This window comes from Dendronephthya gigantea, unplaced genomic scaffold (genome assembly GCF_004324835.1).
Source record: "Dendronephthya gigantea isolate DGI-Jeju-01 unplaced genomic scaffold, DenGig_1.0 000043F, whole genome shotgun sequence".
Lineage (NCBI taxonomy): Eukaryota > Metazoa > Cnidaria > Anthozoa > Malacalcyonacea > Nephtheidae > Dendronephthya > Dendronephthya gigantea.
In genome coordinates, this window is record NW_021163053.1 from 1,305,447 (window position 1) to 1,323,492 (window position 18,046).

At 35.7% G+C, this 18,046-nt stretch overlaps 3 protein-coding genes across 3 annotated transcripts; 1 reads left to right on the top strand and 2 right to left on the bottom strand.

Annotated features, from left to right (window-relative positions):
- Positions 1 to 4: 4 nt before the first annotated feature.
- On the top strand, positions 5 to 10,231 carry LOC114527321 (phosphatidylinositol 3-kinase regulatory subunit alpha-like). Its single transcript, XM_028548981.1, has 22 exons — positions 5 to 339; positions 1,607 to 1,684; positions 1,814 to 1,861; positions 1,988 to 2,091; positions 2,571 to 2,783; positions 3,151 to 3,193; positions 3,567 to 3,677; positions 3,918 to 4,001; positions 4,121 to 4,282; positions 4,435 to 4,572; positions 4,694 to 4,784; positions 5,349 to 5,438; positions 5,746 to 5,870; positions 5,976 to 6,054; positions 6,227 to 6,322; positions 6,446 to 6,620; positions 7,079 to 7,197; positions 7,520 to 7,696; positions 7,858 to 7,923; positions 8,016 to 8,096; positions 8,731 to 8,823; positions 9,369 to 10,231. The coding sequence occupies exons 1-22, from the start codon at positions 96 to 98 to the stop codon at positions 9,583 to 9,585; spliced, it is 2,634 nt and encodes an 877-aa protein (XP_028404782.1). The 5' UTR covers positions 5 to 95; the 3' UTR covers positions 9,586 to 10,231.
- Positions 10,219 to 11,349, bottom strand: LOC114527292 (uncharacterized skeletal organic matrix protein 2-like). Its single transcript, XM_028548953.1, has 2 exons — positions 11,065 to 11,349; positions 10,219 to 10,929 (listed from the first exon to the last, which is right to left on the bottom strand). The coding sequence occupies exons 1-2, from the start codon at positions 11,312 to 11,314 to the stop codon at positions 10,583 to 10,585; spliced, it is 597 nt and encodes a 198-aa protein (XP_028404754.1). The 5' UTR covers positions 11,315 to 11,349; the 3' UTR covers positions 10,219 to 10,582.
- Positions 11,350 to 11,801: 452 nt separating this feature from the next.
- LOC114527293 (probable weak neurotoxin NNAM2) lies at positions 11,802 to 15,539 on the bottom strand. The gene is made up of 3 exons (XM_028548954.1): positions 15,469 to 15,539; positions 12,751 to 12,834; positions 11,802 to 12,302 (listed from the first exon to the last, which is right to left on the bottom strand). The coding sequence occupies exons 2-3, from the start codon at positions 12,809 to 12,811 to the stop codon at positions 11,956 to 11,958; spliced, it is 408 nt and encodes a 135-aa protein (XP_028404755.1). The 5' UTR covers positions 12,812 to 12,834; positions 15,469 to 15,539; the 3' UTR covers positions 11,802 to 11,955.
- Positions 15,540 to 18,046: the final 2,507 nt, after the last annotated feature.

Consider the following 18,046-nt stretch of genomic DNA (forward strand, 5'->3'; position numbering starts at 1 on the left):
TCAAGAAGAACTTCTCTTATGGTAAAAGGACAACATGTTCAATTTTGATATGTTTTGTCGCGATTTCCGTCAGTTGCGGCTATGTGAATTATTTTATGATCGAAATAAATAGAAAATGTAAATCTTCAGGCCTTGTTTATGCGGTTATGGCGAGTGGGTATGCATCGTTCACGGCATTATATAACTTCAAACCTGAGCATTTTGGCGAGATAGAATTAAGGGTTGGAGACATTGTTCTCGTTAAGAGACCATTTAACATTGTGGACTGGATAGAAGGGGAGAATCAACGAACTAAACAGCGTGGACAGATTCCTGGCAATTATTTGAAAGAGCTAGTAGGTATGGCGGATAGTGATTTAGGAAGTGAGTGGAAGCATTTAAATATTCGTCTTATCCTTCCGTGTTTGCAAAGGTGAAGGTGTAGTGCAGTCTATCCTTATTTCTTGTGTGAGGAAGTATTAATCCGAACGCTATAATGTTTATATTACGGTTTTGTATATCAAGCCACAGATTATGCAAGATAAGTTCATTATTTTCCATTATAAATAAAAGGTTTAAGTGTCTATTTGTTGAATTATTATAACTCATCCGACGTATTAAGATTAATTTTGAAATTTAATCTTAATTAGCTTTCCACATACTTTAAACTTTGCCTTTTGGAGTTGATTTGGTTTTTAGTTACAAGCATCTTAACTGATCTTTATGCATTTACAAAGACAAATTCACAATTTATAACATGAGTCATCATTATTCATTTACTTGAATGATCTTGTATATATAAGTATTATTACACATGAAATATGACACACTGGGTAAAGTGTTTTATCTTAAATGATATTCCCTCCTTCCTCTATATCACTTCCTTGTTTCTACATTGATATGCATGATTTCACACTGTGTTTTAACAGACAAATGCATCCTCTGCATATTTTCTCAATTTTACATCATTGCTAAGATGATTGTTTTATTACAAGTATTTTTTCAATTTTGAATACAATACTATAAACAATCTTCTCAATATATTCCATTGGCATATTAAGTACTGCATTGTGATAATAATAGCATTTCTAAACTATCTACATCATCACAAAGTCATTGCATAAATTAGGTATTTTTCTTTTTCTGACACTTTCTCTGTTATTACTGATCTATTGTATAGGAAGCTCCTTTCCATAAAACATGTTTTTGAATGCAGCTGCAGCCGACAGAAACATTGGTTCTTGTTTGTTCCAGATCACTGATAGAAATTATTCTAAATAAACTATTCTAAATAAATTAGTCTTTAATTTAAGAACCCTGCTTATTAGAGAGTTTCATGTTACTACCTATGATTGATACCATCAGCTAACATAGACTGGTACAAATTGGGAAACTAGTGAAAAAATTCTGATATTTGCTTGTATTTTGCCTGTATTATATCAGCTAGCTGTTTTTGAAACATGGGTTTTTAATGGGGTTAGGTCCATTATTTCTGCCTAATTGCATTATGTTCTTTATTCCTATCATACACTCTACTTTCATGTGTATGCAATTATTGAACATGTTGGTGGACTAACATGAGAGGAAAATAATGGAATAAGTATAGTTATTTGTATTCATTTTCTAGAATTTCCTGAATCTCTAACTCACAATGAACATGGATTACAAAAAATTACTCGCTCAGCTCCTGTTTGCTGTGGTTATTGTAAGCAAATTCAATAATTATTATTATTTATTAAATCACCACTGATAATTATTGTGTATATGTAACACACACATTAATCATGTTCGTGAAACAATTCTCATTTCATTTTCCTTTATTGAACAAATATAGGTTTAGATTACATCTGGGGAAAACACAAGTTACTTTATCAATGTCTCAGTAAGTTTCAACTATAGATATAGATGTATAAACAATATATAGAAATATGTTTCCCTGCACATTTTCCTACTTATCATTTTTGTGGCCTATGACAAATTGCTAATCGTACTACACACTTTTTTGCAGCATGCAGTAAATCATTCCACTTATTGTGTGCTAAGGACAGTGATAAATGTCCGGGAATTCAAAAAAGTAATGAGGATGAAAGTCCCTATGATACGTTAGCTAAGGTACAGTGTGAAGTTAAAATTTTATTGCCTATTCGTAGAGATTAGTAACATAGTTAACCACTATGCTGTGCACAGAATACTGACTGATATTTACATAGTTACTGTAAATGATATCTGAAGTTGTTGATTTGAGCATTATGTTGACCAATTAGCCTTTCTCACGATGACAAATACTGGCAAATACTGGATTGGGGTACTTTCAACTTTCTCAAATGCGTTTAACAATAATAGCAATGTAAGAAGCATTTTTTAAGAGTCAATAGACCATTTGAATAATAAATTAGGCCTAAAATTAAAGACAGCCGCCCTGACAATGCCATGCACTCCCAATTTGAAAAAAAACGTACTTCAAAAATAGCAGCACATTCGTCATTTTGAAAAAGGCTAATTGAACTTCTACTCAAAATAAATACAAAATGTGAAAGTGTGTAGTATACTGTAATATGTTTGTTTAAATTTTACTTGTATTTTTATTCAAGGGCCCAGATGAATGGTCTGTTGAAGATGTTATATTCTGGATGGCTGCAAGTAATCTGTTTCAATATGCACACCTGTTTTTGTCGCACAAGATCAGTGGCAGAATATTGTTGGCTTTAGATGCTGGCAAGCTAGAAGGTTTAGGAATTCATGATGAATTTCACATCAAGATGATTTTGACATGTATTGATGGGTTAATTGGCAATTCTGAAACTGTAAGTTAATGAATTATTTTCATATTATGCAATAGTTTACTATACCTGACTAGTCATCTACTGTAGGCCACCATCTGATCAATCAGCGCACCATAAGTCTTCTGATCACCCAGCCCTCCATTCCTATGATGAACCATTCCATCATACATCTATTCAACCAGCCAACTGTACTTCTGATCAACCAGCCCACCATATGTATCTGAGTATCTCTGAACAACTGGTCCACTATACATCTGATAAACTCCCTCGCAGCATTTTGCTTACAATTTGTAATTCTAGTAAACTAGTTCTCTAGATTTCTCATCAACCATTCTGGCTGATCATATCATTTCATGATGGTAATTTCGTTTTTATTCTTCAAAATTAGAGGAGAGCTCGAAAATATCCTGGTATGAAAATTGGTAAAAAAGGTACATTTAATGGTTTGATAGATTACAGTTTTGCAGAGATTGTGAAGCAATTTTTGGATTGAGGGAGAGCTAAGGACTTATGCCTGTTTTTCGGCACTACAGTTCAGCACTGTAGCTTTTCATCGCACGTTTCTACATTTCATGTTTACTTTATCTTTTCCTTTCATTTTGAACCTAATTGTCTGAAGATTGTCTACATACCTGTACATGCTGTTTATATAATACAACTGATGACACTGAAGTAAATGTGATTTTCAAATTTGAAAATTTCCTTCACTCTTTCGTTAATTGAGCGACCAAACCAGTCTGTCTATAACCATATTATCATACCTGAAGCAATCCAGGTATTTCATATTGTGATTATTTCTTTTAGGTTCAATTGACACCCATTCATTTGTAGTGCAGACATTCACAGCAATTACATGGTGCCACGAATGTGGACAGGTTTTATTTGGTCTTGTGAGACAAGGTCTCCAGTGTACAAGTAAGATATTTTTTATTTATCGTGAACATGAATTGCTGGTGTACCAAACAACATTTAGCAGGGGTGGATCCAGCACTAGTGCACTAAGTTGCATTACAAAACAAAATGGTTATTTTTAGCAGTTTTCTTGTGTCATGCAAATTAGTGCACTAGTGCTGGATCCACCCCTGACATTTAAAAAAAAATAATCACGATATTTCTGGAAGAAAATAATCGCTAACATGGGTTTTCTTAATCTAGAATGTGAGTTAGTTATTCATCGAAAGTGCACACATTATAGAATTTTACGTGTTTGTATGGAAAAACCTCCAACAGGATCATCGAGTGAGTATTTGTATCGATCAGAAGACAAAAATGACAACAAGAATTGCAAATGTGGACCGGTGAAAAACAAACAAACAAACAAACAAACTAACGAGTGCGGGATTTGTTCTGTTTTTTAGATCCCGTATACATTCCGTTACCGCAAGATAATGGAGTCCCAACTGTTGTTAAAAAGTGTATTGGCGCTGTTGAAAGTAGAGGCCTCAATATAAGAAATATCTATAAAAGGGAACCCGAAGATTGGGGATCGAAATATGCTCTAAGAGAGGCACTGTATAAAGGTGAATGGTACTCTCTTTATCATGAACGTTATTTTCCTTATGTCAAATAATATGGTGAGAAAGACTACAAAAAAGAATGGTGTGAATATATAAAGATGACTTTATGTATTTTACGGCAAAAAAACTTTATCAGCCACTTAAACGTTACTTAGACGAGGAGGATGTTGACATGAAAGCTGAAGAATGGATTGATCCTTTATTTCCATCAGCTGTTTTGTTGGGTTACCTTAATGAACTTCCTGATTCTCTCTTACCTTCCGACATGTACGAGAAATTTATAGAGTTTGCAGGTATGTATTGCAGGATTTTCAAATTATGTCAAACTTTCACCCGGGTATTTTCTTTCCTTGAATAGGAATACGATTTACTGTTTCGAATCCATTTCGAATGTTACAGCTTTTTTCATTTTAGAATCGCCAAATGGAAATAATTCTGGCGTGTTGGATGCTTTACCGCCTGCGAATGGAGAGATTTTAAATCTTATCTTAGCTCATTTGAATCAGTAAGTATGAGCATTAGGGATGTACATTAGAATGAGGAACAAGATACGAGGTGATGCATGGTATAGCAACTAGAATTTGGCAGCTTGGTTTACAAGCCCGTTTTTGCTGCGATATTCTTCTTTTGATAGATGTGAACAAGTGACCAGTTATGAATGGTCTGATGTATAAAAGCTCTTATTTAAAAATCAGTAACTTAAATCACTCGTTCACATCTATCAAAAGGAGAAAATCGGATAGTAAAATCGGGTCTCGGGTTATTCACAATGTTCAAGTGCTGTAACAACTTTTCAAGTCAGCAAGTTTACTTATTCTACTCTGCGATTGTGGCATTAATGGTATATATTATAGTTACATGCATGCGTAGGTAAATTTTTAGCACTGTGTTTCTGTTTCTGTTTTTTTGCTGGGCTAAAATTAATCATTCCTCTAAAAAGTCGAGTAACTCGAAACAGAAAGGTACCGTGGCTTTTGGTGCGTAACCCAAGGGCTGGAAATCCACGAGGATACGTGGGCTGGAATTGCATTATGATATCGAAAAACATGTGAACTCTTGTTTTTCTAAGGGTGATTATGGCAGACAACGGAATATCAGAAGTAGCCATTGGAGAAATATTTGGTTCGTTAATATTGAGACCACGACATGAAAATCTAACGTATGTAGTTGATAAGGGCATTAGAATGCATGGAAATGTTAAAAAATTGTATAAAACTGTACAATCATATGATATGTTTGTCTGCATGTGCGGCACCTTACATGTATTTGAAAATCACGTGGTCAACATTCTACCTAATGAGTTGCGTGTTAGAAGTTCGTGTTACGGCTAGAAGAAGTTCTTACGGGTATAGCACGGGCATCATTCTTGACGTGAAGGGAGGAGGCTGGTTAAAATAACTGACCACTAGGACTTTGAATTGAATCTGGACTGTTCGAATGCAATACCTGTTCGTATTCTTATGTAGATTAATGGCGAAACATTTGGGTGCCCACACAAGGATTATCATAAAATTATTGACAGCTTTAAGGAATACAAGTAATGAAGCTGACAGTGAGCTTGAGGAAAATGATGTTTTGCCAATACCACCTGGTGGGTCTTACCTTAAGCTTTTCAATTTACTGTATCTTAAGCAATGTCTACTCTGCCAACTCTACTCTTTATTTCATTTCATTTTGTTGTTTTGCTAATTTCCAGTACCACCCCGACCTCACGCTGCTAAGGGAGTTGTACAGGAGATCGAAAAAGTCGAGTGGTACTGGGGAGAGCTTAAAGGGTACGGTCATGTATGATGTTGACTTTACTATCAATACAGTATATCAACTGAACGTTTACTGTCGACTTTATTATCAGATATTGTCTATATCAGATATTATATATGTCCATGCAACGGTTCTCGACATTTCCCGTCATTTCTTTATTCGTTTACACTATTTTTTTTATTGCAGGGAGAAAGAGAGCGAAAAATTGGCTGGTTGTAGAGACGGGAGTTTTCTTGTGCGGAATAGTCGGCGAATCCAAGATAGTTACGTCTTGATACTGAAGTAAGAGCTTTTTGTTTGCAATTAAATGTTCGGATCACAATAGACAGCAGATTTTCAAAGTAATATCATTATGCTCAATCAACCTCTTTGAAATCCTTATATTCAACATTTTGACGCATTTAGGAAAGATGGAGGAAATAGGCAGATTCGCATCGAACAAAAACACGGCAAATTTGGTTTTGCCGAACCTTGTGAATATAACTCAGTCCCAGAACTGATTGAATTCTATCGCACGCATTCGCTCAAAGAGTATAGTTCAGCATTGGATATCATGTTATTGTATCCAGTTTGTCGCGAGGTAAGGATGCAGTGGTTTCCTCGTACAGGTGTCTGAGATTAAACAGAATTCATTCTGTAAATTCATTCAAAATTAATTAGAACTAGATATAGACCATCGGCTGATTGCAATTCTGTTAATATTTCTAGCAAGAGGTCTCCGAAGTGAAAAGAGCAGCCAACATACTGAGGAAAGCAGGGAGAATTATTTAATGAAAAATCCTCCAGATATGAAGAATTATCAGAGCAATGTTTTGATTGTGAACAGGTTGGCTTTACTTTATCCATTTTGTCTGAATAACTTTTAATCATCGTGACATGTTTTTCATTACTTCCAACCACAATGTAATTGATATCGAGATCTGGTCGTTTCATCAACATCCACGTGACATACCCGAGCGGACTAGATCCGAATGTCTTTGAAAAAAAAGTTCAAATGAGTTTTGATTATAATATTTTATGTGTTTCTTTTGGCGGTAGGAAGTAGCCTCTCTTGAAGAAGCGATATCTGCGCAAAAGGAGTTAATTTCTTTCCTTGAAGAACAGGTCAAAATACACATTAATTTTAGAAGAGAAGCTCCATCTGGTGAACGAGCAAGGTGTGCTTCATAAAATTTACGTATATCAGTGATATGCATAAACTTAATACACCATTTTCTTTATCATACAGTCCTTAAATTTAGTCTGAATCATTTGAAAAATTTGTTATTGAGGCACCGATGTATTTCAAGCTAGCCAAAGTATTTCCTTTAATTCAACTTTTCCTCGATCGATTGGATATGTCCTTTGTTTGCCAAATATCCTAAATCATAGAAATTTGTTGTTGAGGGAGCTCATAAAAATGCTTTGATATGAAGGAGTTGACCTACATTCAAGCTAGTTGTTTTCTCATGACTTTCTTATCTTCTTTCTTGTTTTTAGTTTGGACGTCAATTATCAACTTCTCGCTGAACGACTTGGCCAACAACAAGATGGACTGAATACTTTGGAACACGAGTGTTTAGAGAAATCAGAAAAACGTCGGCAGATAGAGAAAGAAATGAATAGAATAAAACCAGATCTTTGGGAACTTCAGCATAAAAAAGAGAAATATATGCTGTAAGTGTTGTGATGTACATTAATCCATGCATGCAACGGTCTGAAATCCTTGATTATACGATGGATTTTTATTACATTAACGTCTTATACAACTGGACCAAGATGTAAGGTCCAAGACGCGAAACATGACCTCTTACATATCAATATATTTTCCGTTCAAGGTTTTTAGAAGAGAAAGATATGAAGAGGGAAGAAGTGGAACTTTTAGCTGGAAACACGGACTTCAAGTACTGTATTAATTTTTATATCACAACAAGTTATCTCATGCACATTATGTTTACTTCCTCCTAAATGGTCTCATACTTTTTTCCTTGCACAGGATTTATGAGTTCCCAATGACTGAAGAAGAAGCGTCAGTAAATCTTTCTCCCGAATATTGGCTATTTGGCGTCTTAGACCGGTAACTTTTTTCGACGTATTTTTGTCTTTCCGCTTGAAAACTTGAGTGTGATAACTACTTCCAGATCTCTGTGTGTTTTGTCTACCTCGTGCAGCAACAACGGCACTCTTTATTCCCACGTGCCAGTTGACAGCAGTCGTATAGCACGATTCAAGGAAATAGACCTTTCTTATAATGACGTCAAACGCGGAAAGTGTGATGTTACACGAAATTTGATTGAGTCCACAAAACTATCGAGCCAATCAAATTTCTTGTAACATCATACTTTCCGCGTTTGACGTCATTATGAAAAAGGTCTATTTCCTTTAGCTGCGGTCGAAGTCTGGAGTTTAAGTCGATGAGTATACGAAATTTTAATAACTATTGCATCTTCAAGTCCGCGAGATTGCGCACGTAAACAACGCAGAATTTAGGGTGGAAATAGCGTGGAATGTCAGCTCGTAGTATTGACCATTTCGGTAATTAAAAGAATCATGCAATAATATATACTTTATTTTAGGAAAAAGACTGATTTTGTGTATCTAAACAGTTATATTTAGAACGTAATTAGCTACTGGAAAGATCTATTGGTTGATCCAATTCAGCTCCACATTTGATGTCTTTGATTTAGTGTTCTTTGATTTATTCTCATTAGGGATACAGTCAAAAGTTATTTACACGAAACTCCAGACGGTACTTTCTTGGTCCGAGAGAGTAAAAACCGTGGAATGAAAGCCGTGTCGATTATGTAAGTTTTTTTTGATTCTGTAATACAGAGAAGGCAGGGTGACATATGCATGAAAATATTTATAGTCTTCTTGTGCCTATGATGTTCCCATGTAGTAGGAAATAGGTTGAAATCATGAGTAAGCCCAAGATCCGAAGTATGTCTTTCAATATTGACATCACCCATGAAATTATTTTGCTTTTTTCCAATCTAATGCTTGTCTCATTCATAATTTTTTCCTAACTAAATAAAGGCCACGTTACACGGTGCAATTTTTCTTGCAACTTGCAATGGAGTGTAATAAACATAAAAGTTTCGTAGTGGCCAAATTTACATCTCTCAAAAGTAGAATTGCATTGCAAGTTGCAAGAAAAATTGCACCGTGTAACAGGGCCTTAAGTCGTCGCTTTTCGATATGTTTCTCTATTGACATTGTGCATACTAACTAATAAAAACTGTTTGTAAATTATCCATAGTTTGAATGTAAATCAAGTGTGATTTTATTTCATTTTATCTTCATCCATCACTGCATGGAATTGCTAAAAATTAGTGCAATTTGTTTTAAGGTTCAATAATGCAATCAAGCATTTTTGTATCGAAGAAAGTCCTGAAGGATTTGGTTTTGCTGAGGGTTTTAACAATCACCCAACAATACAAAGCCTTGTCGAATATTACCATCGTGTATCCCTTCAGATACACAACAGTGGCCTTGCAACAACCTTACGTATGCCCGTTCGTCGTTGTAAACCAAATATCCCCCCCTGGAATAAATATGCGCGGTAATAGAATAATCACATTATAGTATTTTAGCAATACTAAATCTTTCATTGTTTATACACCGATTCATAGGGTTTTCATAAGTTGGTAGAAAATATGTTGTGGAAATTCATGTTTTACATAGATTTAAAAAAGCTATGATTTTAAGGCAAATGGTCGTCAGGGATGCTTTCCACTTGCGCGTTTTTCATACGCACGTACGTGCAAGTCCAAATCCTTATATATGTTATCCTTAAAACTAAGTGTATAAATCGAACGAAATTAGTTTTCTACATATTTTAATATGGATTTGTTTACCTAGATGTTACATAATAAAAATTTAGAAGCATTTGAATTTTTGCTTTGGTGTACGTGCGTATAAGAAAAGCGGTTAACTGAAAAGCAGCCTTAAAAGTCATTATATGCGACCTAAATTGATTTTGAATCAAAATGAAGTCCTGGCAGTAAGTTCTGGTTCTCGTGACGCATGCGCGAATGAAAACCAAAATTTTATCAGAATGATCAGATCAAAGCGATAAAGCATTAAGTGTGCGTCATTGTAAACCAGGCGTTGTGGACTTGTTGAACAATATTTGAATCAACCGATAGTTTATATATAAAACACTAATCATGATTTTAAACTTATTTCCCATGGTCGAATCATGGCAATAGGAAATTTTGACTCAGATAAAATCTTTGTGTTCAAAGCGCTTGAAACCTATTCCCAAGAATTTACTTTTCACGACCCGATAACTTAAATTTCCGAACATTTCTGCAGTTGCAACTGTCACGACCGTGGAAAACAGGTTTCAATAAAAGTTTATTGTATTAATATAGTGATGATATCGGAATTAACACTCTTGGTAAATATGAGATTATGGTAGATAGAATTTATACGTAAAAATAAAATTAAAAGAAAATTGTTGTTTGTTCTACGGCAACATATAAAGGCCGTTTACTTTTGCAATTTGTGAGTTTTATGTGCGACATAGTTGGCGAATAAAAAAGTTTACAACTAAAGTGTTCATATGACGAAAAGAGCAAAGGACAATGTTGCAGCAATGGCGACTATACCAGATGTCACTTGAACACCAGAACCAAGAGCTGGGAATTTATCATTGCAATTGTCTGTGTCACAACATTCGTAGAAGCAGTCGTCTATTCGACCCAATTTTTTTTGTAAAGCGAAGGCGGTTTTTTTTGCGAAACAAGATCCAGGAATTGTGCAACCTCGTTTATAGCTCATCTTCCCATCATCATCTTTCTCAACTTGAGACAGACACTGAGTGTTGCCCGTTGAACATTTTTCGGTCTCATTACACATCGGGGGAGTGTTGTCTCCTTCACATTTATAACACGTCAGGCTTGATGCTATAAACAGAAAAACGAAACCATGCAGTAATTTGACTATGTGTATGAGCGACATAGCGAATATAAAAGTTTACAACTATGGGGTTCACATAACGAAAAGCGCAAAGGACAATGTTGCAGCAATGGCGACTATACCAGATGTGACTTGAAAACCAGAACCAAGAGCTGGGAATTTATCATTGCAATTGTCTGTGTCACAACATTCGTAGGAACAGTCGTCTATTCGACCCAATTTCTCTTCTACAAGACAGACGGCTTTTTTTGAGGTACAAGTTCCAGGAATTGTGCAACCTCGTTTATAGCTCATCTTCCCATCATTATCTTTTTCAACTTGAGACAGACACTGCGTGTTGCTCGTTGAACATATTTCAGTCTCATTACACATCGGGGGAGTGTTGTCTCCTTCACATTTATAACACGTTAGGCTTGATGCTATAGACAGAAAAACGAAACCACGCAGTAATACTCGTGCAGTTCACTATATCTTCATGTCGATTATGTAAGTTTTTTATGATTCTGTACCGTACCGAGAGGGCCGGGACTGTCATAAGCATGAAATTCATATTTATAGTTTTCTTGTATTATAGTTTTCGAGACAAGTATTATTTTTGTGAAATGAAATGAGCAAGAATGTGGCTCTTCTGTAATGTCTCCCAGGGGGGAGCTTAGACAGTACAGACTGAAAACGTTATCGTTTATAGTTGACGGAAATATTGTATTTTTAAAAATGGATAAGAAAGTTGTGCAATAATTGACAAAGTGCAGTATACATAAAAGATACACGACACAATTATAATAACTAGTGACATTCCCAAAAAATCTTTGAAATTGAAACATTAAGATTTAAAATTACAACTCTAAATTGATTGGTAAATTAAAACGGTTTAAATTAAAATATACGGTGTAAAGCAAAAATGATCTATATTCTATAAAGTTTTTCAATACGGTTGCAGTTTTAAATAATTAAATTTGACCATGTGTATGAGCGACATAGTTGGCCAATAAAAAAGTTTACAACTAAAGTGTTCACATGACAAAAAGAGCAAAGAACAATGTTGCAGCAATGGCGACTATACCAGATGTGACTTGAACACCAGAACCAAGAGCTGGGAATTTATCATTGCAATTGTCTGTGTCACAACATTCGTAGGAGCAGTCGTCTATTCGACCCAATTTTTCTTCTACAAGACAGGCGGTTTTTTTTGCGGAACAAGATGCAGGAATTGTGCAACCTCGTTTATAGCTCATCTTCCCATCACCATCTTTCTCAACTTGAGACAGACACTGAGTGTTGCCCGTTGAACATATTTCAGTCTCATTACACATCGGGGGAGTGTTGTCTCCTTCACATTTATAACACGTCAGGCTTGATGCTATAGACAGAAAAACGAAACCACGCAGTAATACTCGTGCAGTTCACTATATCTTCATACAAACAAAAACAAACTAAATCCAAACAGGGGGGAAACTAAATTAAATTGGAAGACGTTATGAGGGTGAAGTTATGGATTCAGCCACGTTTGTTTAGTTCGAAACCACATAATATTGATGAAAACTATGTATGCTAACATGGGCTGAGAGAACTGGAAATATGGAGTGTAAATTGTTAGAAAAGTATTCAAATCTGTCGTCTGAGTCAAGATATTTTGAAATCAAACTGAGCTTTCCTTCTATCAACGGGAATTTTTTTGGGTATTTTATTATTTGCAATTTTTACAAAATGAACACGAGACGAAGCCGAGTTGTACGTGTTTGGTGTCGCCTAAAAGACGTCTCAATAAGACCTTCATATCGGCTAGAAATGTGCAGTAAATAATTTACCTGTCAGAAAGCAGCAGACCAGAACTGGTAGTCCTATCAATAAACCTTTGATTGATGCCATTTTGTTTCAAAGCTTGTTTTACACTATACAAAAGACCAAATACATACTTCACAGACGAGGAGGAACAACGTTATTCGTGAGAAAAAACAATAGTTGAAAATTTGGAAGACGTGTGTGTGTCTTTAATTGCCTAAGACAATTTAAGATTTTCGAGGGCTTTTTCTTCACCGTGGGTAAAGCGAATGTAATTGAAAAGGGCCTTTAACAACCGAATAAAAAATGTACATCGTCTCATTTAGGTTTTGTATAAAAAATAGGTTTTATACTTTTACGTGCATATAGATTCGTACAGACTTTGGGTTGCCAGGCCGGTTACTGACCAAGTCAGCCTTAGGTCACATCATAACCACAGGAAACTAATCTATGTGGCATTTTCTCTGTATATAACAGCGCTACAGGGGGCTCTTTATGCGGTGTGTATTTCAAGCACTTGTAGTTGTTGCAACCCTAACTTACAATTTTACGTCAATTCACTCAATTGGACAATGCACTATAGCACTATATAGCTTGTTTGAATAAAATGGTTTTCATGTAGCTACTGTGTTGGGTTAATGGATAATGCGATGAAACATTTTTAGCATCACAAAAACTAGAACAACAGCCGGGCTTTTCTTATACAACAACCAATTGATTGTATGTCGTATATCGATTTTTATGATAAAAAATTAAGACGGATGCAAGCACTACGATGTATATGACAAAAGTTCAAGAAAATTCAATAGATTCAAAATATTTGCTCTTGGTCCTAGACGACGAAAAGCGCCCTTAGCTTACGTGAAAAAGTGTTTAGCCTATTTTAGGCAGTTGTTATACCACATTTGATGAGAAGTTCGCTGCTCCCTGGTTATTTTTGAACATTTGATTACTGTGAACTCTGATTATTGTCAAAGAGAATATGAACCGGATATGTGATTGATCGATCTCATTCCAAGCACGCAGCACTATACATTACACACTTCTGAACACTGAAGACAAACCCAAAAACTTGAAATTGCTTTTTTTCCCACGTTATCATTATACGAAAATGGTCATTATGTCAGTAACAGCTGGCAAGCTGCCAAATATTAGCAGCACTCCATGTATGTATGCAACCCTGGTGGAGAAGTTTGCGTGCACATTCTAGAAGGACGCTGAAAATATATGTTCTTGTGCTGTGTTAGTCGCTACACATATAAAATCGGTGAAATGCAATCGGGGAGTTGACTAGATAGGATCGGGCCTGCATATAGCTATGGGTCATCCAGTCATTAGGTGAAAGTCAGTTAGTCCAGTTTATACCAGTCCGTGAAAAACAACAGGCCAACTGAAGGTGAACTTTTCACATATTCCCACTGAAACAACTGAAACGTAAGGTAATTTGCACAACACTAGCTTTAAGATTGGAATGCTGATTGACAGAGAGTCATAATATCGATGTAATATCTAATATATAGCAGGAAATATTTTCAATCTCACGTGCAATATGCCAAAAAGGCCCTCCATAGCTTAGACGCCACAGATCACATACTATCCACAATCGTGTTTGTTTTTGATCCTGCGCCACGGGGTCTCAATCATTAGAACTACCATGAATACTAATTAAGCATCATAAAGAAGAAGAATCAAAATTTTTCGCGCAAAGTCAACAAAACAAATAATGGTCAATTGCTACTTCCTTCATCTTAAACTAAGTTAGATAAATACGAATATCGAACGCTTTTTTATAAAGGCATATCCACAACTATTCCGGCGAAGACATCACGGATTGAAAGTATTTGAGGTGAACTGTGCACTTTAAAAAAGGCTTATATATTAGTGTATATATTGTAGCTTTAGTCTGATGATGATTTTGCAATAAAATCGAAATATCGCGAATCATCCTTGTCTTGTTTTATTCCGTACCCACCCTGCATTCTTTTCATAATTTTAAGTGACACGTCTCCAATGCAATTTCTGGTGCAAATGCTGCGTTTAAAGTATAGATTGCTAAAATTTCGTACTAAATAAACATGTAAGGCGATACTTAAGCAACTGAATATTAGCAAGCAACACACAAGGTTAACGGAAGCAATACCTAGATATACTGGGGGATTCAATGGACTAAATAATTGCGATACAGATCTCCATATATATAATTGCCGACCGAATTCACATTTACAGCGGTACAACTTATGTAATAAATCAGTCTATAGTTACTGGCGAGTTACTCCCAAAAAAACACCATAACTTACTTATCACACGACCAAAAAATATATGTGCAACGTCCAATCCGCTGTACAGACACATGTCGTTGCAAGGATCGAGTGATTAAATCATAAAAAGTTATTGAAAAATAAATGCAAAATTAAGTAAGAAAAAATTATATCAATTTGCAATATATGAAAATGTGCAATCAATGTCAATCATATCGCTCCAAATTAGATTCAATCTCTTTATTCTATATGTTGTTTTTTTGCCGAATGCCACCGAACTACTGAAAAAACGTACGAATCAGGGTCGATCGCGCAGAATTTGTCCGTAGGGACACACGAAGACTCGATTTCATTATTATATAGCTATATATGAGATTCATACGATAGGAAATTAAAGTGATTCAATTCATCAAAACAGTCATAAAAGTTAGAGTATAAACACTGCTCACATTTTATTTATACAATGTAGTTTTAATGTTAACTTACCGAACAGCTCGTTAAATTTATCAGTCGCACTCTCTTTGCCTAGGCGTTGTACTTACTGACTTCAATATTTAACAACAAGTATATGGCAATGCATGCGTAATCTTGATAATTGTGAAGAGTGCATGGCGATTGGCTTACGCGATCGAGGCTGCAATGCCAAATGACGTATTTTCGAAGTAGCGTTTTGCATACTGCGTATACAGTATAGGTCATTGGAATGTTATGATTTCTTTAATTGGAAATCTGTATTATCCAGCAGATTCTACCAGTTCTATAGAAGCAATGAGCATGCATGCAAGAATTTATATTGGTCCATTAAAGAAGTATTGTTGCAAGTTAGAGTGACTATGTATTAATTGTTTAATTTAACACATTTTTTGAAAAAAAAAGCGCATTCTTTTTTCATCGGTGTGGTCTTTCGGCTTTCAAACATGGAAATTTCACTTTTCTCTAAATGGGTCAGTTTTTTAAATGCTGGTTACCTTAAGCCTGTGAGTTGTGAATGTTGAGAATCCACAAATCAATTTTCTAACAGTTTACTGATTTACTTGTCAATCAGTTTTCTAACAGTTTAACTGATTTATGCACTAGAACAGACTAACCATCCAGAAATGCGGAAACAAAACAGGGTGCTGCAGAGTACTGCGGGGTTATACTTCAATGCAAGCCTATCAGAGATTATCAATTACATTAAAAAGTATTCTTTGGGTTTTCATGTAAGAAATTCATTATCATATTTTAGGCAATAGCTTTACCAATTTTATTAATATATAGGCTCTAATTTGTATGTGGTCAACCTGAATCAATTTAAAGCAATCTCTCATAAATTAGTGTAGACATTCAGAACACCTTGCCGACATCTTCGTGGCAGAAAGTACAATATTCAAATTTTTTATCAAAGTATAAATCAACTGAGAAACCTCAAAAACATCGGCTTTTTCGTCCTGACCTTATACGGTGTACCTCCTGGGGATTAATTACTTCACAAAGTGCTCCAGTCACTTCGAAAGAATAGCGAGATAAGCATGCCTTTTGGTTTTAATTCAGATCCATATAACTAGGCGATAGGTATAGTTAACAACTGAAAACTCGTTTTCGTGCACCTGCCGGTCGTTAGTGTCGTAACAAGTAACAACCACACAAGCCCAGTGCATGTGATGACAACTGATGATGACCCTGATTTAAACGTAGGAGTGAGGACGTGAAACAATGTATGCATTCTCGACGTTTCTCTTATCCAATTTTTTTCTTATCTAAATGATGTTTTTTGTCAGGTAAGTCGAAACCATTCAATCCTAATTTTTGTTATCTAAATAACTTTTTTTCATTTACTGCCCGTACTGATAAACTGAATTTTCCATATCAATCTGTACCTCTGTACATACCTACTAAAAAATTCTCAAACACACCGATGAGATGCGGTGGTTCAGTTTGAACGAACATTTCTTTGCTTTTCGTAAACCAAATCTTTTCATAGTATTTGCACCAGCATATCACATTCACGATCAGGGCTAGAAGTTGGGGGCTGCATATTAATGCAAGTATTCGTCTTATGCCCTGCTAATTCCTTTTGAAAGCTATTGTTCCTACGCTATATGCAATCAGGAATATATGAACATATATCCCCACTCAAGTATTCAACCACAAGCAGTCTGGACAAGAGAAGGAACAAATTTAATTAAGGACTAGAAGAATTTCGTACTTCAATTTGCTTCAAGACTAATAACCATACGTCATGAAAAGGTTTTAATGCAACGCAGTAATGCAACGTTGAATGGTTTTAATGCAACGCAATAATTATATATAATGCAACGTTGGACCACTCAGGCTGAGTGACTCAGCATGGTTGTAGGCGTACACACACAGCTACCAGCTCTCGTGTTTCACCCACGAGACTCTGGGATTTCGTGCTGTTCTCCAGGGCTCACATCGAGTCCCATTTGTTTAATCTATGTATATCGCAACTGGTTCGCCAGTCTTCGCATGCCCCTGCGGCATTGCTGTCAGCGAGTGGCATTGAGCCATTGGGATGAATAAACCAATAGTGGTTTATAGTGCTTAATAGTGGTTTATTCATCTCAATGAATAGAGCTCAATGATCTTTTTTGTTTTTTTTACGTTCTTTCCAAAAATTTATTTTCGTTCTTTCCAAGTTTTCTTTTACATACAAAAAACACTGTTATTAAACATGTATGGAACGGATATGGTTCTAATAAAAATTTATATCGAATAACCGAACCACCTTAATTAACCCCGAATACTCTCCACAGTCTTGGCGCGGCCAAATTCAAAGTGACGGTGGCCGGGCGGCGTGGCGATCACGAGGCAGCCTCATATTCCATGACTCCAGCTGGGTACAAGATTGGTAACAAAGAGAATGATTATTTGTAGGTCATAAACAAGTTGCTTCGGTGAGCGGTGATCGTAACATGTGGTATTGCATTTACTTACTACATTCTTCTACAGTGCTTTCGGCCTTTCGTGTTTTCTGCACTGTTTATAGTGCTTATTTCACTATTCCTGAAATGTCAACACTGCTAATGGAAAATAAATAATAGGTGTATAAAATAACACAAAG

Coding starts and splice junctions, on each gene's coding strand:
- LOC114527321 (XM_028548981.1), top strand. CDS start 96: ATGATCGAAATAAATAGAAAATGTAAATCTTCAGGCCTTGTTTATGCG. Junction 2,784..3,150: donor TAATTGGCAATTCTGAAACT/GTAAGTTAATGA, acceptor CTTCAAAATTAG/AGGAGAGCTCGAAAATATCC. Junction 4,785..5,348: donor ATCTTAGCTCATTTGAATCA/GTAAGTATGAGC, acceptor TGTTTTTCTAAG/GGTGATTATGGCAGACAACG.
- LOC114527292 (XM_028548953.1), bottom strand. CDS start 11,314: ATGTGTAATGAGACTGAAATATGTTCAACGAGCAACACGCAGTGTCTG. Junction 10,930..11,064: donor TGGTTTTCAAGTCACATCTG/GTATAGTCGCCA, acceptor TTCTGTTTATAG/CATCAAGCCTGACGTGTTAT.
- LOC114527293 (XM_028548954.1), bottom strand. CDS start 12,811: ATGGCATCAATCAAAGGTTTATTGATAGGACTACCAGTTCTGGTCTGC. Junction 12,303..12,750: donor GGTCTGCTGCTTTCTGACAG/GTAAATTATTTA, acceptor TTCTGTCTATAG/CATCAAGCCTGACGTGTTAT.